At 43.7% G+C, this 20,950-nt stretch overlaps 2 protein-coding genes across 4 annotated transcripts; one reads left to right on the top strand and one right to left on the bottom strand.

Annotated features, from left to right (window-relative positions):
- The first annotated feature begins 237 nt into the window (after positions 1–237).
- Positions 238–4,289, top strand: MYOD1 (myogenic differentiation 1). Its single transcript, XM_005486608.3, has 3 exons — positions 238–966; positions 2,410–2,488; positions 3,055–4,289. Exons 1-3 carry the CDS (start codon positions 412–414, stop codon positions 3,303–3,305), a joined length of 885 nt encoding a protein of 294 aa, XP_005486665.1. The 5' UTR covers positions 238–411; the 3' UTR covers positions 3,306–4,289.
- A 676-nt stretch (positions 4,290–4,965) lies between these two features.
- Positions 4,966–20,939, bottom strand: LOC102062947 (uncharacterized). Of its 3 annotated transcripts, XM_074543360.1 has the most exons (4): positions 19,660–20,939; positions 8,623–8,805; positions 6,763–6,857; positions 4,966–5,328 (listed from the first exon to the last, which is right to left on the bottom strand). In XM_074543360.1, the coding sequence occupies exon 1, from the start codon at positions 20,937–20,939 to the stop codon at positions 20,052–20,054; it is 888 nt and encodes a 295-aa protein (XP_074399461.1). In that variant the 3' UTR covers positions 4,966–5,328; positions 6,763–6,857; positions 8,623–8,805; positions 19,660–20,051. The 3 variants fall into 3 exon arrangements, with proteins under 3 accessions (XP_074399461.1, XP_074399460.1, XP_074399462.1); XM_074543359.1 differs by lacking the exon at positions 8,623–8,805; XM_074543361.1 differs by lacking the exon at positions 8,623–8,805 and having other exon boundaries at positions 19,908–20,939.
- Between the last annotated feature and the right edge of the window lie 11 nt (positions 20,940–20,950).

Genomic DNA, 20,950 nt, shown 5'->3' with positions numbered 1-20,950 from the left:
GCACCTTCGGGCATCGGGGCGGCCGCTCTCCCTGGCTCGGCGGCAGGGCGGGCTGCTGAGAAAGGAAAAAAAACAAGCGGGGGAAATGTAGCCCTGCGCGTATCCTAGCGCCCGGACTGCCGCTGCCCCAGCGGGACCCCGCGCCCCCCCGCCGCCCCGGCCCGCCCGGCCTCGCCCCCCGACCCGCCCCGTCCCGACCCGCCGCGCCGGGGGGCTCGGCCATAAATACGGCCCCGAGTGGCGCTCCCGGACCGGCGCGGCTGCGGAGGGGGTCGGGGCAGCTGCCAGCGCTGGTGATCTCGCCTGGGACAGGCTGCGAGAGTCTCGGCTCTGCGCTCCCGCCCGGCCGCAGAGCAGCCCGGTCGAAGGCCCCTCCGTTCCTAGCCCCTCGCTGTCCCCTCAGCCGCCCCCATGGACTTACTTGGCCCCATGGAGATGACGGAGGGCTCCCTCTGCTCCTTCACAGCCGCCGATGACTTCTACGATGACCCGTGCTTCAACACGTCGGACATGCACTTCTTCGAGGACCTGGACCCGCGGCTGGTGCACGTCGGGGGTCTGCTGAAGCCCGAGGAGCACCCGCACCACCACGGGCACCACCACGGGCACGAGGAGGAGCACGTCCGGGCGCCCAGCGGGCACCACCAGGCCGGCCGCTGCCTGCTGTGGGCCTGCAAGGCGTGCAAGAGGAAGACCACCAACGCCGACCGTCGTAAGGCCGCCACCATGAGGGAGCGCCGGCGGCTCAGCAAGGTCAACGAGGCCTTCGAGACCCTCAAGCGCTGCACCTCCACCAACCCCAACCAGCGCCTGCCCAAGGTGGAGATCCTGCGCAACGCCATCCGCTACATCGAGAGCCTGCAGACCCTGCTGCGCGAGCAGGAGGACGCTTATTACCCGGTGCTGGAGCACTACAGCGGGGAATCGGACGCCTCCAGCCCCCGCTCCAACTGCTCCGATGGCATGGTGAGTGCCCCAGGGAGGACTCCCTGCCACCAAGGTGCCCTGGACGCTGCTGGTCCAAACCTGAGCAGGGCGAGTCGCCTCTTCCTGCCCTTCCTATAGCAGCTGCCTTCTGTACCTCCCCAGGCAGAAGACAAAGTCCTTTGTCATGCCTTGAGCACCCACAGCGAAGGGAGGTGGGGTTCCCACATGGCAGGATCTTTGGGAAAGAAGAAGAATCTCTTATACACTTTGTTCCCTGGGATAGGAAGTTAGGCAGGTTCCCCGTGTCCTGGAGAAGCCAGGGCAAAGTTGCTGGGGGAGAACTTTGGGAAGCTGCCTGGAATGGAGACATTGCCTGTGATCCCATAGCTTCTGAGGCATCTCTGTTTCCATCTTCTGCTGTATCATTACCTTTGAATCCTCTAAGGACAGCAGAGAGCAAGGGCCCCCTAGGACATGGTAGTTATGCGGGAATTGGTAAGAGTCTGGGTTTTGTTTTCTGCCATTCATCATGACAACAGGAGGAGTGTCTAAGCAACAAGAACTTTTTTGACCCTTCAGAAAAGGATTATCAATTTCTCTTCTCACTCCATCCCCTCCATAGATATTTACAAGCAATAGGAAGGAGAATCCAGGCTTTCAGTCCAGGTTGTACATTAGGGGCATGGGAGAAGAAGAGAGGGTGTCTCATCCCCATGTATTTTGGCTGGGGCTGTAGGTTCAGCCTCTGGTCTGGCTCTGGGCTGGTGGGATGTGGTGACCAATGTGCAGGACAGTGCTCTGGATAGGCCATGAACTGCTCTTTCAGACCAGAGACTGCTTGCTGTGCTCTGGAGGGATGGTTGTTACTGCGTTCAGTATCTGTGACTGAGATACTTAACAGATTGGAGAGATTTACACAAATGATTCCTCTTCAAGATACAGCCTCTTCTAATACAGGAATTTGATTGTGAATTAAACTATTGGAAACAAATATATTAGTCAGTGTTCTAGAGCATTTTCTATACAAAATGGAAATGGGAAGAGAAAGGGAAGGAAATACAAAGGGACAAGGTAGACAGAGGCTTTTAAAGAGGAATTAATGTTTAGAAAAATCTTCAAAACCTAAATTAAAAAGACATAATTCCCCTTTCATACAGGTCTCAGGACACTCAGGTCTCCCTGTTGTAAACTAAAGATACATAAAGGGCTGGTCAGAATGCTGGAAAGCGTCATCTCATCTGTAAAGTTGCAGCATTCTATGCAAGAGTGGTAACTTTCCTGTGGAACAGCTGTGCCACATAAACTATTCTGGGGTGGACCTCCTTCTAGCCACGTTTTTCCTTACTCAAAGAATCTACTACTTGATGGCATTTCAGACAGGACTGGAATGATGGCAACAGATCAGAGCCTGAAATATGAAATTAGATGGTTCCTGGGATTTGGGTAAGAGTCTGACCTCACTTGGATTTCTCTCCTTCACAGATGGAGTACAGCGGGCCTCCCTGCAGCTCTCACAGAAGGAACAGCTATGACAGCAGCTACTACACAGAGTCCCCAAATGGTGAGTACATGCCCTAACAGCAGTGTGAAACACTGAGACAGAGGCAGGCAGTGCGGCAGCTTCCCTGTGCCTGCTCCGTGTCCAGCTGGGCTCAGAGAGGAACCTGCCTTTCCAGCCAGCAAGCCACTGCTGCTGGTAGGGGCACTGGATTTCCTCTAGATGTATTTGCAAATATGGGGATGTGTTATAGCTGTATTTCCCATTTTGCAGGTCTAACAGTTGGATAGAAGTATGTTATTGTCTGCAACTAATTTCAGCATTTAACCATATTCTACATGAAGACTTCTTACTCTATCATTAATCCAAAATGGAGTAATTTATGACTGATTTCAAATCCACTCTTCCCTTTCTATGAACTCAGTGAAGCCTTAGATCCTCCCTGTCCCCAGAGCAGCACACTGTGGTTGCACATCTCTTCCATTGTGAAATGACAATCTATTTTCTGGTTATTGGTGTCCTTCACCAATATTAATTTCCTCTGAGTCTTCACATGCCCACAAATGTGCAGTGCCTACTGGTGTTAATTACCCACTGGATAATCTGAGCACCTTTTTGTCTGTTTTTAGATCCAAAGCATGGGAAGAGCTCTGTTGTTTCCAGTCTCGATTGCCTCTCAAGCATTGTAGAGAGGATTTCCACAGATAATTCCACATGCCCTATACTGCCTCCGGTGGAAACTGTTGCTGAAGGGAGTCCCTGTTCCCCTCCAGAAGGAGTGAGTCTGAGTGATGGTGGAGCCCAAATTCCTTCCCCCACCAGCTGCACCCCAGTCCCCCAGGACAGCAGCAGCAGCAACCCCATCTACCAAGTGCTATAAGGACCCCTCCAGCTGGACTGCACCAAAACCAATTTGCTCTGTTTGACCTCGCTCAAGACCTGCCTTCTAAGGTTGAAAAGACTTCTTAAGACTTGTTCCAATTTTAAAATATTACTGAAAATTCCTTCAACTATCTAACTTTGCAAAGCTGTATCACTTCAAAGTACACATAGTTATTTATTGGCTGTTAAAGTTATTTAATACGTCTAGAGATAAAGTTGTGTACCATGAAATGGCCAATGTTTAATCTGGGCTGTGGGGAATAGGAAGCTGGCTCTTGAATGTGAAGGAAAATAGAAACCTACAGCAGTAGTGGCATGATAGATCCTTCCTATTACTCCTGTTCTGGCCAAAATAAGGTTGTGGACCATTTTTTATAAAACTTTTGTATAATTGTAAATAAGAGTTGCTTTCCAAAAAAAAAAAAAAGAAGAAAAAAAAAGAAAAAAAGAGCAAAATAAATAAATTAAAAAAAAATAAAAAACCAAAAACTTAAAAAGGGGAAAATTTTAAAAATATTTAATATTGCTTGGTTTGTTGTGTCAAACTTTAACTTTATATATTTATACGATGTGGTTGCCAAGAATGTTTTCACCAGTATTCTAAATAAAGACCCTTATTTATAAAATCTGTGGTGTTATCTTGACTTTCGTTAGTGCTTCTAGAATTACTAGGGCATTTAGGAGTGGTATTAGATCTCTGCCTTGGCAGGAAGAAGATACAGGCTCTGATTCAGCAAAGAAATCAAGAACATGCTTCAGTTGCACCACTTTGCATAAATATGCTACTGTCAAAGGGTTTCCTTTCTTCATATTCTGTTGTGGTCACTGCTAAAGCTAGACCTGAGCATCACAGGTCATTATTAGAGGGATCAATCAATAAACATGTTTTTCCTCCTGCCCCCAAAATTTACAATTACATTGGAGCACTTGATCTTACAAAGATGTGTTGAAATGAAGAATCCCAAAAAACGAGACTCTCCAAATCCCAGTGTAGCTACTGAAACCTCACACAAAATTCACAAGAACAAGTACTACATTTTGGGACAAGTGTTTACATTTTTCATTCAAGTTCTATTTTTCAAGTGTTTGTACCAAGTTCATGTATTCTCAGGTATTAGAAACTAATTGCAAATGAGTATTGGCCATAAAGTTCAAGTCACAGATCACAGTTTTCCTCAAGTTCAAGTTGGAATGTAGGCCAAAGATAGGCAGTTTTAATTTGGATTTGAACTTTATGCATCTCTGGCAGCACTGCTCCAGGGATTTGCTTCTTGTTTAGAGCCTCTCTAAAAATAACCAGTGGGCTCTGTTTCATTCAGTATCTATGTGTAACCTTGAAAGCTGGCTGTGCAACTGACAAATGTTTAGCCCTGAGATGGTTGTCATTGGAAAGTAACAATCAGGGTGTTTCTGTGCATCTGGACAAGAATAACCAGCAACTACAACCTGTTTCTTATCACATCCCTATGATTTATGGATTTTGTAGAAACATCACAGTGAAATAAAAACAAAAAGCACACTGAAAATCAATGTAGGTATCGTCATCGTCCCTAAATACTTTGATGACAGATTAGTCATTGTGTTCTCTGTTAGGTGACTATTATAGAGGGAGTTTGTGCAGCTCTTACCTTAAGCAGGAAAAAGAAAGAGGGAACAGCTAATACCAGGGAATGTCTCCCAATCCTTTAATCATGTATGGCCTTGAAGGTCAATGTTCTCTGGAGAGGAGAGGAGCAAGCTGCCATGTGTTGAGCAGAGCAATGCAGTTACTTCTCCTTCTTCCTGGGGCAGTCATGCTCCAAGCTTGGTGATTTTTCTGAAGCCAGAGGGGCGGGGATGGTAGCAGCCATGGGTATTCCTTCCTCATCCATGAGCTTGGGGTCATGGTGGATGATAAACCAGTGTCGAGGCATGGGACCATTCTGTGGAGCAGCCCAGGCTTCCACAGATCAGAGGAGACTCTGAGGCAGGACTGGCCACTCATCATCTTCATCAAAGTCCAACTTTGTAAAGGTCTCCCACTGTGGGCAGAAAACACTCCAGCCCATAAAGATTGAGCTTACCCCTTTGATTTTTCCATTAAAGATCAAAATCAAACTAACTTGAGAATGTGCTAATTCATACTATCATTAGTCAGGAGGGTCTCTACTAAGGCTGGAAAAATAGCCCAGGTTAGTTGGAAGCCTGTATGCCTTACAAAAGCTAAGGAGAGACAGTTGCCTCACAAATCAGGACCTCACACATTATCAATATCAATTTCATTGCCTTCAGCAAACTATCAGACCCACAGTGCAAAAGTTTCAAATAAACACACTTGTGAAATACTAAAGATCTTTTAATCCTCATAATCTGAGGCCAGTAAAACCATCCATTTTACTGCCAATAAATGGCAACCAAAGGTATTTTGGCAGCTCAGGAATGACAAAGGCTCTGGACATGCTGGCAGTACACAGTTCATGCCTGCCTTGCTTGCACTGCACTTCTGAGGGACACAAAGAGGGGTACCTGGCTGTAGGGCTGGCACGGCAGAATGGGCACAGGGCGCTTGTGTTCAACAATGTACATGCAGTTCCATGTGAAGTCATGTATATTGCATTTCACTGATTTATTTTAGCCATCCAAGTTTCCACATACTGATGTTAATGTTACAACAGAGAACAGGCATTTAGCACATCCCAAAATAGATGGATGGATGATGAGGAAAAAATATTCATAGGTTTCCTATGCAGAGCCCATCTTTCTCCCATTGATGTCAGTGAGAAAAGTTCACTGGAGTAAGGCCAAAGGGCATCAGCACTGATAAATACATGTTTATGTTACAAATATATTTATTTTTTTACTTAGATAAGGAAAATTGTTCTCTTGTGCCATTTCTTCCTGTTTATTTCTAAGGTAATAAATGTATTTAAAACAAAGCCCTGTACATGAAGAGGACAGCATGTAACTGATAGAAATATATCCCAGTCTATGAGTAAATATTTTGAGGCCAGTAATATGTGGATTCAGAGTTTTAGTTCTGACACAGCCAAGGAGCATATGCAAGGCCGATCCAACATATGCAAACTTTGGGTCTTAAACTGGATTCCTGAAGATGAATTTAGGCATTTAGGGTTGATCCTACAAGACAAAGTGCAGCCTATCTTGGTCTAGAGAAACACTCCAGCATGGGCTCCAAACACACACTGATAGTCTGAAAGTTTTTGCCACATAAACTTTCCAGTTCAAAATGATGTTTCCTAAGGAACACTGCCTCCACAAGGAAAGTCATATAGATACAAACAAATAAAGGAAAGTAGTTGTCTTCAAATATAATGGTATGTGCACATTTTAGGAATGTTTGATTTGATTTGATAGCTTAAGAAAGCACTGCATGACAGGCTCAGTACTACTGGTTTATCTTACTCAAACCACTGCTGTGGAAACAGTGAAGAGGAATAAATTTATATCTCACTTACATGTAATAAATGCTCCAATTTTACATTTCATCAGATCCTTTGCCAGTATGAGAATGAAGAGGATCTTTTTCCTGCTTTCAATATTCCACAACAAACTGCAATAAAATTGTAAATAACAATGTTAAACACCATTTCCCGCATTATCATAGCAATACTGCTACGTATTTCACATACCAAACATTCAATTTTAGGTAAAAGATATATGAACTATTCTTGGTATCTGTTTTCCCTTTAAAAAGATTTTATTATCTGTATCCAAATATATTAAAGAAATATTAAATTGGCAGTTACTTCACACCAGATACTGCTCTTCCAAAATGACTTGTCACTTTCAACTCAAAATAAAGACCTTTAAAAAAAACCCTTGAAAGTGGACAGTTTTCATTTTACATCTTACATTTTGCAGAGATATTTAAAAGGTTCAAAATGTGCAAAGAGCCAAAACTGCCCATCTTCAGAAGAACTACATCCAAAAGAGACAAGGAAACCTTTGTACCTCATACCTCATGAATTGTAATGAATTAATTAATTAATATTTCATTTTTGTTTAAAAATTTCCTTGAAATCAGTAGGAATATTTCCAGCTTCAGTAGGAATATTTTCAGGCTACTGTACATAATACTGTCTGGGATAGTGTTCAGGTAGCAGTGCAAAGCCAGGACAAACTCCCTGCTGTGACCCTTTGCTTGTGCTCTGGTCACTGACCCATTTCTGTCACAACGCTCTCAGATGTGCTGGTCCCCCTGAGCACAAGCCTCTGAACAAGCTGCCAGGCTTTAGTGCTTACCTGATCCTGAAAGTACCATCCAGAAACTGCCCCCATAATAGTGCTGAAAGCCTGCAACAGTTCCTAAATGAGTGGCTGACACGGAGCCTGTGATAGCAGGAGATGGTATGAAGGTCATTTCACATAACTTGCATGTGGCAATCTTGGCTTCACAGGCAGGAGGTAAAAAGGCCTGTGTAGAGTCAGAGTGCAAATCTCTGACAGCATGACCTGGAGATCATCTTGGGAGGCACATCCAAGTACCTCATTAAGCACTGTTTACTATCAGCTCACCCTCCCTCAGCCTCTCAAATCACTGGTTTTCTAGTAAAACTGTTGAACAGCCATGACCTCCTCTCCTTGATGGATGCAGCATGCTCCCTTCTCAACAGGCTTGTTGTGCAACTGGGAATGTCATTAAAGTGGAGACCTTTCCATCTTGACATTTCAGGGCTAACAAGGGAGGGGATGGTGCCTAGCATAATACAGAAGAGCTGTCAGATTGGCCTTTCCCTCCCAGGACCCAGCAGGAATTAGAAACACATCTGACAGAGCCACTTGGGTCAGTACAAGGAACCCAGAAATTTCCCTGTGGACCCAGAAACCTACATTTTGCATACACAGCCACTTGTGAATAAAGATTTAACACGGTAAGCTAATGGTGAAAGCTGATCTATCCTGTAACCATGGGGTGATAGAAAACCTCAGGGTTTTCCCACTAATACAGTCAACATGGCACTGAATTCAAATTTTCTTACTACAACAGCAATAACTTTTATCATCTACAGGCATCTTAGCAACATCAACAGCTGTGCTAATTATGTAATAATGCATAACCTCACATTTATCAATAGCAAGGCAAATGCTATAACTATTTATTAAAAATTTACTAAAAACTCTAACAGACAATAAGCCACTTAATCACATGACTGAGGGAGGTTGCAATTTTCTTTGGGATGTTGGGTTGTTTTGTTGGGAGTCAGATTCACTCAGAAGCCTGTGTCTCAGCACAGTTACCTCCTAGTTCTGCATATCCATTGCAGTAAAAGGGGTCCCCCAATCTCCACAGTTCTCCCTAACCCAACTCAACAGACCTTGAGCCTTTTCTGGTCCAATAGCCACATCTGCTGGGAAAAATATTAACTACATTTCTTCCTGAAATCATTGCTTGGTGAACTCCATGCTCTGTTTTATCATCTTTCCATAATGTAAGGTTTGTTGGTGCAGAAACGGCAAAGATATTCACAGTCTTCAGACAGAACCTGGAGGTCTATACTCTAAGAACATCAAGAAAAATATATTAGAAAAAACAATTTCTTCCCTACCAAGAACCTTCTACAGAAGCAGAGAGAAAAAATTGTAAGAATAGTATGATTGGTTGGGTTTTGGCTTTTTTATTGCTAGACAAATTCTCGGGCACCACTCTATTTTTCTTTAAGTGAAAATAAAGACAAAAGGAGAGAGAAAATGGAAGGTCTTTGAATGCATTGTATGGCTTGTGCTGAGAGCAGTGGTCCTCAGGGAGACAGGCTGCTTGCCAAGAAGGCAGGTGGGGAGATGCAGAGGAACTGCAGATGACAGCAGGATCACAATGACATTCTCTGGTGACAAAGTCCCTCAGTAGGGCACAAATCTTGGCCATCGGACCAAGGGAGGTGATTTCCCCCTCTACTCTGCTCTGGTGAGATCCCACCTGGAGCTGTGCCTCCAGCTCTGGGTCCTCAGCACATTGACCTGTTGGGGTGAGTCCAGAGGAGGCCACCAAGATGATCAGAGGGATGGAGCACCTCGCCTATGAGGAAAGGCTGAGAGTTGGGATGGTTTAGCCTGGAAAAGAGAAAGTTTCAGGGTTGCTTTCTAGTACCTGAAGGGAAAAGAAGAAAAATGAAGAGAGACTATTTAAAAGCCATGTAGTGACAGGACAAAAGAGAATGGCTTCAAACTGAAAGAGAATAGGTTTAGATTAGGTATTAGGAAGAAATTCTTTACTGTGAGAGTGGTGAAGCATTGGAACAGGTTGCCCAGGGAAATTGTGCGTGCCCCATCCCTGGAAGTGCTCAAGGCCAGGGTGGATGGGGCTCTGAGCAGCCTGGTCTAGTGAGAGGTCTTGTTCCAACCCCCTTTCCATAGCAGAGGGGTTGGAAAAAGATGATCTTTAAGGTGTCCTTTCTAACCCCCACCATTCTATGATTCCTTTTATACTTTGGCCACACAACATTCCTTTCTTTCACATCAATGCTCTACTTCTGAATCCTAAACAAAATGAAACCATATCTTTTTGTTCTGAATTTTTAAACTTGTTTTTATGGCACCTGCGAGTTTCCTGAGGCAGGAGCCTAGAAATTCACATTTGAGAGCTGCTGCTTGCTGCAGTGTGAAAGTACATTATTGAACCAACAAGCAGTGTGTAAGCTTTTCTCCGGGCCACCGGAGGGCAGCATTTCCACGAAAAACAGGACTTCGACATCTGGGATTTTTTTTAGTATATACATTCCTTTTTCCCCCCCTAAACTCTCACATCTAACTCTTTCTCAGCTCAGGTAGAGAGCGTCATTTCACACTGCAACAACTTAAATCAATGAGCTGAATTCCTAGCCAGTGTAAATTCATCAGTCTTGCTGGCAGTTGACACAGTATATTTGGATTATTATAGCAAGTACAAGCTCATGGTTTGAGTTTGGATGCTCAAAGATGCATTTTTATGGGAAAAAAACCTTTTATTTATATGGCAAGGCATCCCTATGTATGGACTAAAGTTCAGGATGAAGAGCATCACAGAGCAAAGCATATATACAACAGTTTGTAAAGGAAGACCCATTCTCCATCCAGGGCACGTAATGCTCTCATTACAGATCTAATGGCATGGAAATACAAATGGATGCAAGGGGGTTCATGTGTCACACGTGTTCCTTTGTATGGGACAGGTCACACTCACATCCCTTTGTTCCCTTTGGAAAGGAAGCGGGTATGTGCTAGGCACTCGTGCTCTAGGCTCTCAAAGGCTGTCCTCTGCAGAACTACACACTTGAAACAGCTTGCAGTTGAAAGCCAGCTGCACAAAATGTAGTCCCAAACATGCCTTTCAAAAGCTTCACAAATGCCAATTACATTAAGCGATAAGAAAAAAAGCAACGAAGTAATGTGCCTAATTAACAAAGCTAGAGATGGAGCCAGCCACTTGGTTTGAAGTACTTCCAAGAGAGATGTTAAACGCAATGGTCAGGGCAACTCTGGAAGAAATAAATTAACATGCTGGGTTAATATTTCAAGCTCTGTGGGAGTAAAAACTGTGTGTGGTAAGAGGAAACAAAGGTAAAAATATCAGAGGGTGCTATTCTGTTTGTTTGTTTGCCAAGGACACTTTAGCTTTTGCCATTTATTATTCTTCATGGTACGCTCGAAATTATGCAAGAAGACATAAAAGTGTCAGCATTGCGTCACTGGCCTTCCTAAATTTATCTTTTACCCACCTGTTAAATCTCAGCTCAAGGTCAAGAGAAAAACTATTTTAAGTGAATGCACTATGAGATAGACACATTCATGAAAAATATCTTAGGAGAATTCTTTATCTTTAGTACTATCTGCAACCACAGCTTAAGAGATGCCACACACTACAGGACAACAGTGGAGCTTTTCTGGTCCTCATAAATAAGAACTGACTGACAGCTGCCTGGTTCCAAATCTTAGATGCCTGTGGTTGGGAAAGCTCAGGCCATCACAAACTCTCAAGTTCCAGCAAGTAGTGTGGCTTGAATTCATTCCAGTACTCATCTGTTGGCAGCTGTTTCCATCTGCTCCTTCTTGAACCCTTGTGCTGACTCCCTAGGGAAGAGCAGGAAGATTGTCACGCAATGAACTCGCTTGTTGTGAGCTGGCTGCTCATGTTTTACCCCAATCTGTCATCTCACCTCATCTGCTCTCTGGCCTTTTTTTACCATGAGAATTCTGAGTTCTGCTCTGCACCTAATAGGGAAAAGAAACCCCAAACCAACCATTCCTCAAATTATTCCTTCTTTTAAGTACAAATAATTATTATGAACAAGAGATACAGAAAAGATTGAAAAAGATCGCTTAGTCCTCACAGATGAATCCCACAGTGATTCCTGCACATATGTTTTGCAGATAGAAGTGTCTGACATACCTTCACTTTGTGATGAGGGAAGGCAGATGCCCTTCAAGCACTCCATGACCATTACCTGCAGCCCTTTTTTTTTTTTGTTTGGTTCTGTGGTAAAACACAAAATGTTGAAAGAGAAAAAAAAACCCCAAAATAACATTTTCTAGTTTGGACATCCATGTTTATGTTTTCTGGACTTGCAGCTGAGCCTTTAGGAACTTTGGTTGACTGAGCAAATGTCTATGCACATTAGCGCTCCTCTCTTAATTTGTCCCATTACTATTTTATGTACTTGGTAACTTGATATGTACACATTAACATTAATTGGCCAGACTAAGAAAAAATTTTATTGTTTCTTAATCAAGATAATAAGTTTTATATTTTCATCTTTGAAAGTTTTAATTTATACTTTGATATAATCTCTAGCCTGATTTCCAATTGAACCAAATCCCCTCAAATCTCTTGGGCATTCAAAACTTTCAGGTGTACCTGAAAATGAAAACTTTTGTTCAAAGACATTTTTCTTTATTTCAATCCCAAAGTACCTGAAAGTACATCCCTAAATATAAGCAGCATTCTGCAGCTGCTATTCAGCCTAGGGTTCAGAGGGGAGAAATAATCAATAAGAGAAGCAATACAACAGAATATGGAAACAAAGTTGAAGAAGATTCCATTAGTAACACAAATGCAATCATCTGGATTTTGCCCTAGCCAGAATTATACATATTTGTGGGTATATTGGTCAAAATACCACCTAAGAGCTTTACAAGCATAAACTCAGGAAAATAGAGTAATTTCTCTGACTTGCCATGTCACCTTTTCTGTGGAGCCCTGCTATTTGCAGCATGCATCTGTGTGCTTGGATTATGCAGTGATCAAACTGGGCCACACAAGGACAGCATCACCTCAGCAGTTCTGCATGGAGACCTTTCTATATAATGAAGGCTTCTGAAGGGGCTTGGCATGATAAAGCAATTAAAAAACATTGTCCACATCCTGAATTACTACCACACAATCAACCATTTCCTCCACTTTTTAACAGGCAGAATAAGCTGAAGAACAGTTTCAGAAGAAACAGTAGAAACCTTTTGTATTTTTTATTAGAGCTGGAAAATTTTCAAAGAAAAAAAGGGCTTTATTATAGATTTGAGAACTGGACCCTCCTTTTTTCTCACTGCTCCATAGGAAAGCAAATAAATATGCTATTGTAGGCCATCTTAGGATGAGAATCCATCCTACAAGAACAGAAAGGTCCAAGTTTGCATGAGAATGGAGCATTTCTTAAGGAAGACCCAACTCTGATTTCTTGCAGGCCAACTCTGAATATCTTGTCCCACTGTGATCCTTCTCTGCTTCCTCATTATTTCCCAATTCCTTCTACTTCTGGGCTACCTAGAGGCAAAGACTACAACTGCAAAACCTGGCAGAACCCACAGATGAATCAGACTGAATCAGTAAACAATGACTAAAAGTGCAGCGTCACAGGAACAAGCATATCACTGTGCCTCAAGTTAAATCATTTAAATACAAACCTGCTGCAAATCTTAACAGGAATTTCAGCCACAGTCTGGAGATCTGGTATAATCCTATTGCACTGGGATTCCTACAGAAGTCTTCCCCAGGTCCTGGAAACCTGGTAGAGCATGTTCCTGCTTCCTGGAGTGCAGACACCATTCATTACAGCGTGTCCCAGAAGGGAAAGGCAGAGGACAAGCTAATAGATGTGCCATCCCTTCGCTATTGCCTTTCTTCTAGCTCTCAACACTTCATTTAACTGGAACAAAAGGCTGCTGTCAATGCTAAGGCACAGGCCCAGGTATGAGACAGGATAAAGAAACCTTCATTTCCAGCAGCTCGTCCAAGATTTGGGACAGAAAGTAGATTTTGCTTTTCTTTTACTCACATTTATATTGTATAAATCCTGGCTTTTGACAAAAGAAATGCAGCAGATTTCATCCTTAGTGCCAATTATTTAACTAGCATCAGTGGAACTATTATACTTTATATCTCTTCATATGCAGCATTCAAATAATTACTTCTATGGGATTAAATATCATATTAATGGGACTGGCTGTGTAAATATTTACAAAGCTAGAGAACAGAAAAGACATCTCAGAGTTATTGATTCATGTCAAATATTGAGAAGCTAGGTTAATCGAGGGATTTAAGCAATGCTTTAAACCTTTGAGTCAGCATTGTTGAGATTTATTTAAACTACTCTTACCTTTCAACATCTAAAATTTTACAAATCATTTATAACAATAAAGACTTAGAGGCCATTTTCTCATCTGTTTGTCTGAGGACATTTCATTTACTATTGTAAACTCAATAGGCTGAAGAAGTAATAACAGCTGTGAAAAGTGAAACATTCAACAAAAATAAAGTTCTCATTTCACTAAAAAAAGGGTAAGAAATTTTCTAATTATTTTGTGGTATTAGCCAGCTGATGGCTAAGCACATACATTTTATAAAATGGAGCATATTCCATGGTCCTCGGTCAGAAACAGACCCTAATTTTTTCTAGTTTTTTGGTGGTTAAATGAAAAAGATACACTTGCAGTGCTGAGAGCTGCATGCCTTTTTCAAGAAAAGACTAGCACCTCCTGTTCTGTATTCTGTATATAGTAGTTGTGAAATACATATGTCTGTATCTATGTGTTTGTGTCTGTTGCTATGTTCATGCACCTGCAATTTGGCTGAGATCTTAAAAACATAACGACAGCATTAGTAGAGTTTTGTTTTCAGAAAAGGCTGACTAGGCCAGTCTGAGAAAGTCAAGGATCTTCTAGGACCACCAAAACAAATCAGCTGATAAAAAAAAGCCAAGTCCCTGGCTTTTTCTGAAACTCTAGCTGTAGTACATGGTAGGAATTAAATGGCTCCAACCTATGTGCCCTCTTTTGGCAATGCAGATTCAGAGTCCTCAGGATGACTGAGCTCAGCTTGTAGTAATGAGTTTAGATAAGGGGTTTTTTGTTATGTGCTGACAGGAAACTTCCAATTGTAAGCTCAATTTTCCCCATCACCAGCTGTATTTTTGCTGGATCACACCTAGATCAGCATGAAGGAGAGGGACAAATCCATATCCTTCCATAACGCAGCATTGTGACAAAGTAGCACATTAGCTGTATGCCTAATTTTGGACGCTTAAAGTAGATTTTGATGTGATTTAGGTCCATGATTTCTTGAGGAACACTTATTTCTGTTTTGGGGAAGATCTCATCAAAGAAAAATTCTGACACTTTTACTACAGCCTTGACTTGAGGACATGCTCCAAAAGAAGCACAGAGCCTCACCCAGGCCCGATTTAAGGAGCTGGGGGTGAGACAGACAACTCAGCAATTTTTTGCAGTGCTTACTGCCCTTTTTGCAAGGAAGGTGCTCTTTCCCTACAGGTAAAACAGTTCAGAAATCTCCCTAGTCCTTCAGCAAGCAGCAGAACACCATTTCCACCACCTTGCCTTACTTGTAGGCACCATCTCCATAATTGCATCTGCTCGGTTCCATCTCCCATCAATCTTCAGCAAAACCAAATGGATTCAGGTGGGAGTTTCTCTTAGCTAACAGGGTGGGTAAAGACCAAAGATGATCTCTAACATGTCACAATATTACTTCCATTTTTTTCCAGAGCAGCTTCCATTCATGTCACAGTTTGAGGCATACTTTCTGAAGGGTCCCAAAGGAATTTGCAAATCAAAAAGAACCTTCACTCAGAAATATCAGCCCAGTAGAAATGGATGAACAAGTCCAACTCATCAGGCAGAGCACAGCAAATGCTTCTCAGCTCAAAGCAAAGCCATGCAACACTTGGAAAACATGGATGAGAATGAAGTACATATTCAAGCAAAACTGAAGTAATTAAGAGAAAAAAATATCCAGCTATGGAAGTGCAGGAACAAGCATTTAGCCATAACTTATGCTACTCTGGTTACTCTCATTAAAAGTATCATGACCTTGTATCAGGCTTTGGGCTACACATCTCTTCAGATATGCAACCTCTCTATGACTCCCTCTGTCAACACCAAGCACGAATCCACAATTTTTTTCTCCATTCTCATTCTTTCTATGAAAGGCTTTCATCCAATTAATGACAATTCAGAGGGGTAAATCTAGCCTTTCAGAAAAGTAATAACATCTATGCAATTGCAGCTGCTTTATTTTTAAATGATTTTCAAGGACAAAATGAGGACATTGCATGCTGAAGTCCATCACAGCTTTCCATTTGAAGACCTCAAACCAAATGATTTACAAGGGTCAGTGCTAACAGATACAACAATTCACAGCATGATGTAATCTAAAACTGATAAAAAACTGTACTGAAATACTGTTGAGTTGTCATGAATTTAATACAAGAGAGCACAGGCTGAATTATAGCATTCAAGCATTGCAAAACTGGTCTTCCAACCCTAGCTGCCTTTTCTTTTGAGGTTATAACTCTTACAAATAATGCTCTCAGCCTCCTCCAGCTTTAAAACATTTTGAAAGTACACTCCAGTTATATTCATAGTTGTGCACAAAGTCACAGGTTCTCTCAACATCTTTTCATATTGTTACAATGGGTCATTCTTTTTCTTTGAAAAGAAACTGAGTGATGAAGTCAGAGCTAGGCTTACATTTCAGGAGTGGGAGCTTCTTCAGCAGTCACCATTGTTAGTGCCCTCTCTAGAAACCCCAGTGAAGGAAGAGGCTACAGAGGAGTGCAGAATCAAGTACTCTTGACACACTAGTAAAGCACCAAAGCATACAGCAAAGCTCCTGATGTGCATTTCTGTGCCTATACAGCCCTGGGATTCAGATCTGTCAATCCAACGTCTTCGGTAAGAGGCAAAATACCTTCATGCAATAATGAATACAGTTAAATAAAATTTTAGAAAAAGGTGGAAATTTCACTTCAAATTAATGAGTTACTAAGTTTAGGAGTGTTAGGGAATATATGCTCAGTCATCTCCCACATTGAGAAGAAAGCTACTTTGGAGTTAGAAATCACTGCAGTTCTCAGCTAAAGTAGAGAGCGGGGGGATTAACAAAAGAATAGCATGTGAACCTACTAGCTTTTTTTTTTCAGTTTGTAGACAAAATTTCAACTTCTCTCTGAAAGACAATCTACCTTTTCGTGCATATGACTGCCCTGAGGATGCTGAAGTATAGGGCAACAAAGGTGATCCCAGTACACCAGACACAGAGGGAAAAGAAGGACTAATTCTTCCCATGTCATCAGAACAGTGAGGTGACCTAACACCAGTGACAGAATTGGCAAATGGACTCACACTCTAACTCAGCTGCACAGTAGTTTAAAAACTAAAATATATCTATGGCTAAAAGATATTCTTCCACTACCACCACTGAAACTTTTAGAGGGTTAGAAGAACAGCTAGAATTATAGATAGACCAACAGGAGTGCTCAAAGTGCACATATAGTCTCCTGACAGTAGGTGTGCCACAAGGGAGACCTTCAGAGTGACCTTTCGAAACTCTACAGCTCATTTTCCTCACTTATGCCAGATTTTGGTCAGCCCCAACTCAGCACAGATGATCATCAAAATCTCTCACCAGTTATTAGAATCAGTTCAGGGAAAAAATGTATTTTCAAGATGAATGGATTTTAATGCATTTAAAAATTTTCTGGTAACACCATCTCCGCAGATGCTGTTGCTATACCATAACCCTTATCCAAACAGATTGTGAACTCTTTTGATAACTACCAACTCTGTGCTTCCTACAGAGGTCTCCCAGCATTATTAAAGCTGGTTTAGTTCTTTTTAACATGTAAAACTTAGTAAAATTAATTAATAAGTTAACTTAAAATGACAAGTTGTATCACAGAAAAGCTAGATGACTTGGGGACTCTCACATCCACCTTCATATTAAGTCCTCCTTAAAGATATCAAATATAAACCAGATGCTTAAGGATTTAAAAGATGTCAAACATAAACTATAATAAAATCCAGTTATTATTTTTTATGGGACTAGGAGGACAGAAGTGCTACTATCAAGTTTGGGATTAATCATAATTCCAAAGGAAGTTTTGTCTGCAAATTGGAACTGGAAAAATTAGATGATTTCGTTTGTCTATCATAATCCAAACATTTCTAATTATGAATTTTTTTTTAAATTAAACTAGAATTTTATATTGCTATATGGCAAGCTTTAAGCAAAACTTTGCTCAGACACTAGATTGTCTTAAACCCTCCATTCCATGCAAACCAACAGCCATCCATGCAGTGTTATCAACTGTGTCTAGTTAAACAAAAGCAAATCATGTTGCAATCTACCATGCAAAGCAAACTCTTTGTGTCTTAATATGCAGTTATTTTGTGCCATGATCCTTGTTAAATAAGGATCCTTGTTAAATAAAGATATTATTTTTGAACACTTTCCCTTTCAAGCTTCAATATCAACTTCAAACATGATGTTATCTTTCATTTTCCACGCTGAAATTTTGTCTAAACTTACATTCCAATTTATATTTCTAAAAGATCTTGTATTTCAGCAGCTATCTTGCTCCAGATCTCACAAGCTCCTGCTTGCCCATCAGCCTCTGATTTGGGGCCCTCTTTCATGTCTTTTGAAACATCCAACTCTTCTGATTCTACCAATGCTGCTTTATCAATTACAGCTTTAGTAACTTCAAAGAAACCTTGCAGGTCACTTGAGCATGGCCTTCCCACCTAAGTCCATGAAAACTGTTCTTAAACAAGGTTTCTAGCTTTTCATGTGTACTTCCAGATGACTTCTAAGGTCCTGCACCATCCTCCTTCAGCTCCCCAGACAAGAAGGGAAACCCAAGCAAGGGAAGCTGCACCATATCTCTTTCATTCCCACAGTTGCCTTAGATCCCAACACTGAAATTCCTAAAGAGGAATCACTCACTGCAGGCAAGGTAACATGGAAGGCAGGAGTTAATGAGCTGGGAAAGAATCTTTAAAGTTATGGATGTGACCAGAAGGACCCACAAGTCTAGGATTCACAGGCCCTGAACATCTTTCCTGGGTCACCTGCCCTCCACAGCCTTCATTAACTCTCAGAACCTACCCTACAGCTCTTTCCCATTGGTCCCCAGACCTATTATTATCAAAACCAGGCATTTACTATGATTTAAAAGAATTTTTGCACGTATTATTTTATGTCAAAGTCAACATCCTCTTTTCCTTTCTTAATGCCAGGCTTGGGTTCGCAGCCCTCTTTTCCCTCTGCATCCTCTGGCTGGCAATTCTCAAGGATTTTAGATAGTATTTCTGTACTTGTGATTCTCAGATTCTCCCTCTGTCATCAACCTTTCTGCCTCTGTTCAGTCCCAGTGCTGAAGCTGCTGTCTGGCATCTCTTCCTGGAGATTTTTTCATCAGTTTATGCTAGCTGAAGTGCAGAGTTGCCTTGATTTAGCCTCATTTTCCCATTTCTCATTCATAGCTGATACGAGTAACATACTGCCATTTTTGCTGTATTCCCTCCCTTTTCCCCAGAGTCGCACACAAATAGCACCAGGTCCCAGGCCTTCCTTTTACCCCACAAGCTTAAAGAGCAGTGTTACCATGTTACCATTTTCACAGACAAATCTGCTGGTTAGACCTCTTTGGAATGTCTCACCACAGCTACTGCAGTTTTCTTCTCTGCATCCCAACCATGCAATGCACTTTGCAAGGAAGCTGCAGGTGACCAAACACCTCATCTCACAAACCTGAGCACACTGACTGCTCCTTGACAGCCTTCCACTTGCTCTTCACCTGCTGTTCCCACACATCTGAATTTCTCATACTTGCAAGTTCAACCTAACTGCATTCCTCTGGTCTTCCCTCTTCTGTTGAGCATGGTGTTGTCCCTACCACTTGTACACTCCATCAGCATCCCTAACCATGTACCTTTCCATTGTATGTTTCACCAGCCTCTCCCATTCATCATGACATGACCCCCCATGGTCAATTCACAAAGGCTCAGCTCTCCAGGCTTTCCCATAAGCCCATTCCTCCTGAGACGTTGGCAGCAAGTAAAACAAAATACAGAACACATCTACATACCTCTCTTACTTCCTTTGCACACAACCATCTTCTTGCTGTTCTTCAAGCTCCTTGCAAAACAGGAGCTGGGGGGTTTTCGAAACTTCCCTTGTCATTATTTATGAATTAATGAGAACAAAAAAAGAATAGAAAACACAACCCCAAATTGCAACTTCCTACCAACATAGGCGTTCAGAGAAAAACCCAAGTGAGCAATAGGAAAAGATGGAGAAGTGGTGTAGGTGCGTGGAACCGAATAAAAGCACAACCTGATAGGAAGGGACGGCCCTGGGTACCCCTGCTCGTGAGGCAAGAATTTTACGCCTGGGGAGATGTTGAATTGTGCCCTTCAGCCAGTCGGGTCCAGGCAGGACGAGCACAGCCGTGACTCATGTCAGTGGTGCCCCCGAGTGTCACTCGGAGCCAAGCGAGGGGCAGCCCCGGGACCCCCGCCGCTCCCGAAGGGGACTCTCGGTGTGAGCGCCGCGCGGTGCGGGCGGGTGCGCGGGGCGGGAGGGCGCTGTGTCCGCAGCCCGGGTCCCGGAGCGGGCACCCCCGTCCCGGCGGCGGGCGCGGCCCGCGCTAGGACCCGGGCGGGAGCGGCGCCTGCGCGGCGGTGCCGGGCGGCGGGCGGGCTGCACCGAGCGGCTCGGCAGCGGCGGCGGCGGGAGGAGCGGCGGGAGGAGCAGCGGCAGCGCCGCGGGTCCCGCCGCCCGCACCGGCAAGCGCTCGACCCGGGCCGGCCGGGCGCAGGGGCGGAGGCGGCGGGAGCGCGGCGCTGTCCCTTCAGCACCGGCGGCGCCCCCCGCCCGCAGCGCTGGGAGGAGCGAGGGCACAGCTCCGCGTTTCCCGCGGGGGCTGCAGCCAGCACCGGAGCCCCGCGCACCTGTGGGCAGCGCCGGTGCCGGGATTTTTCTTCCCACCGTCCCCCCCTTTTTCTTTTTTCCTTTTTTTTTTTTTTTCCCTTGTGCTTTTGGCCACGTCCAACCAGGGAAAGGCCCTCCCCCTCCGGCACCGCAGCGCCCGCGCTCCCGGAGCATGGCCCCCCCTGCCCCTGCCCCTCCGCCGCGGCTGCAGCTGCCGCGGACCCCGAGCGTCTGACTCCAGACGGAGGCGGCGCAGCGCCGGGAGCCACCGCCACCGGCATCGCCTCCGAGCGGCCCCGGGGGAGCGGGGCTGGCCGGGGCCCCTCGCCCCCGCGGGCCCGGAGCGGGGCTCGGCTTAGGCACCGACTGCCGCCGAGCAGCCGTCCCCTGACGGGCTTGCTGCCTGCCGTGCTTGCTTGGATGAGTCTGCGACATGCCTAATAAGA

The sequence above is a fragment of the Zonotrichia albicollis genome, chromosome 6 (assembly GCF_047830755.1).
Source record: "Zonotrichia albicollis isolate bZonAlb1 chromosome 6, bZonAlb1.hap1, whole genome shotgun sequence".
NCBI lineage: Eukaryota > Metazoa > Chordata > Aves > Passeriformes > Passerellidae > Zonotrichia > Zonotrichia albicollis.
This window is presented reverse-complemented; position numbering and strand designations above follow the sequence as displayed.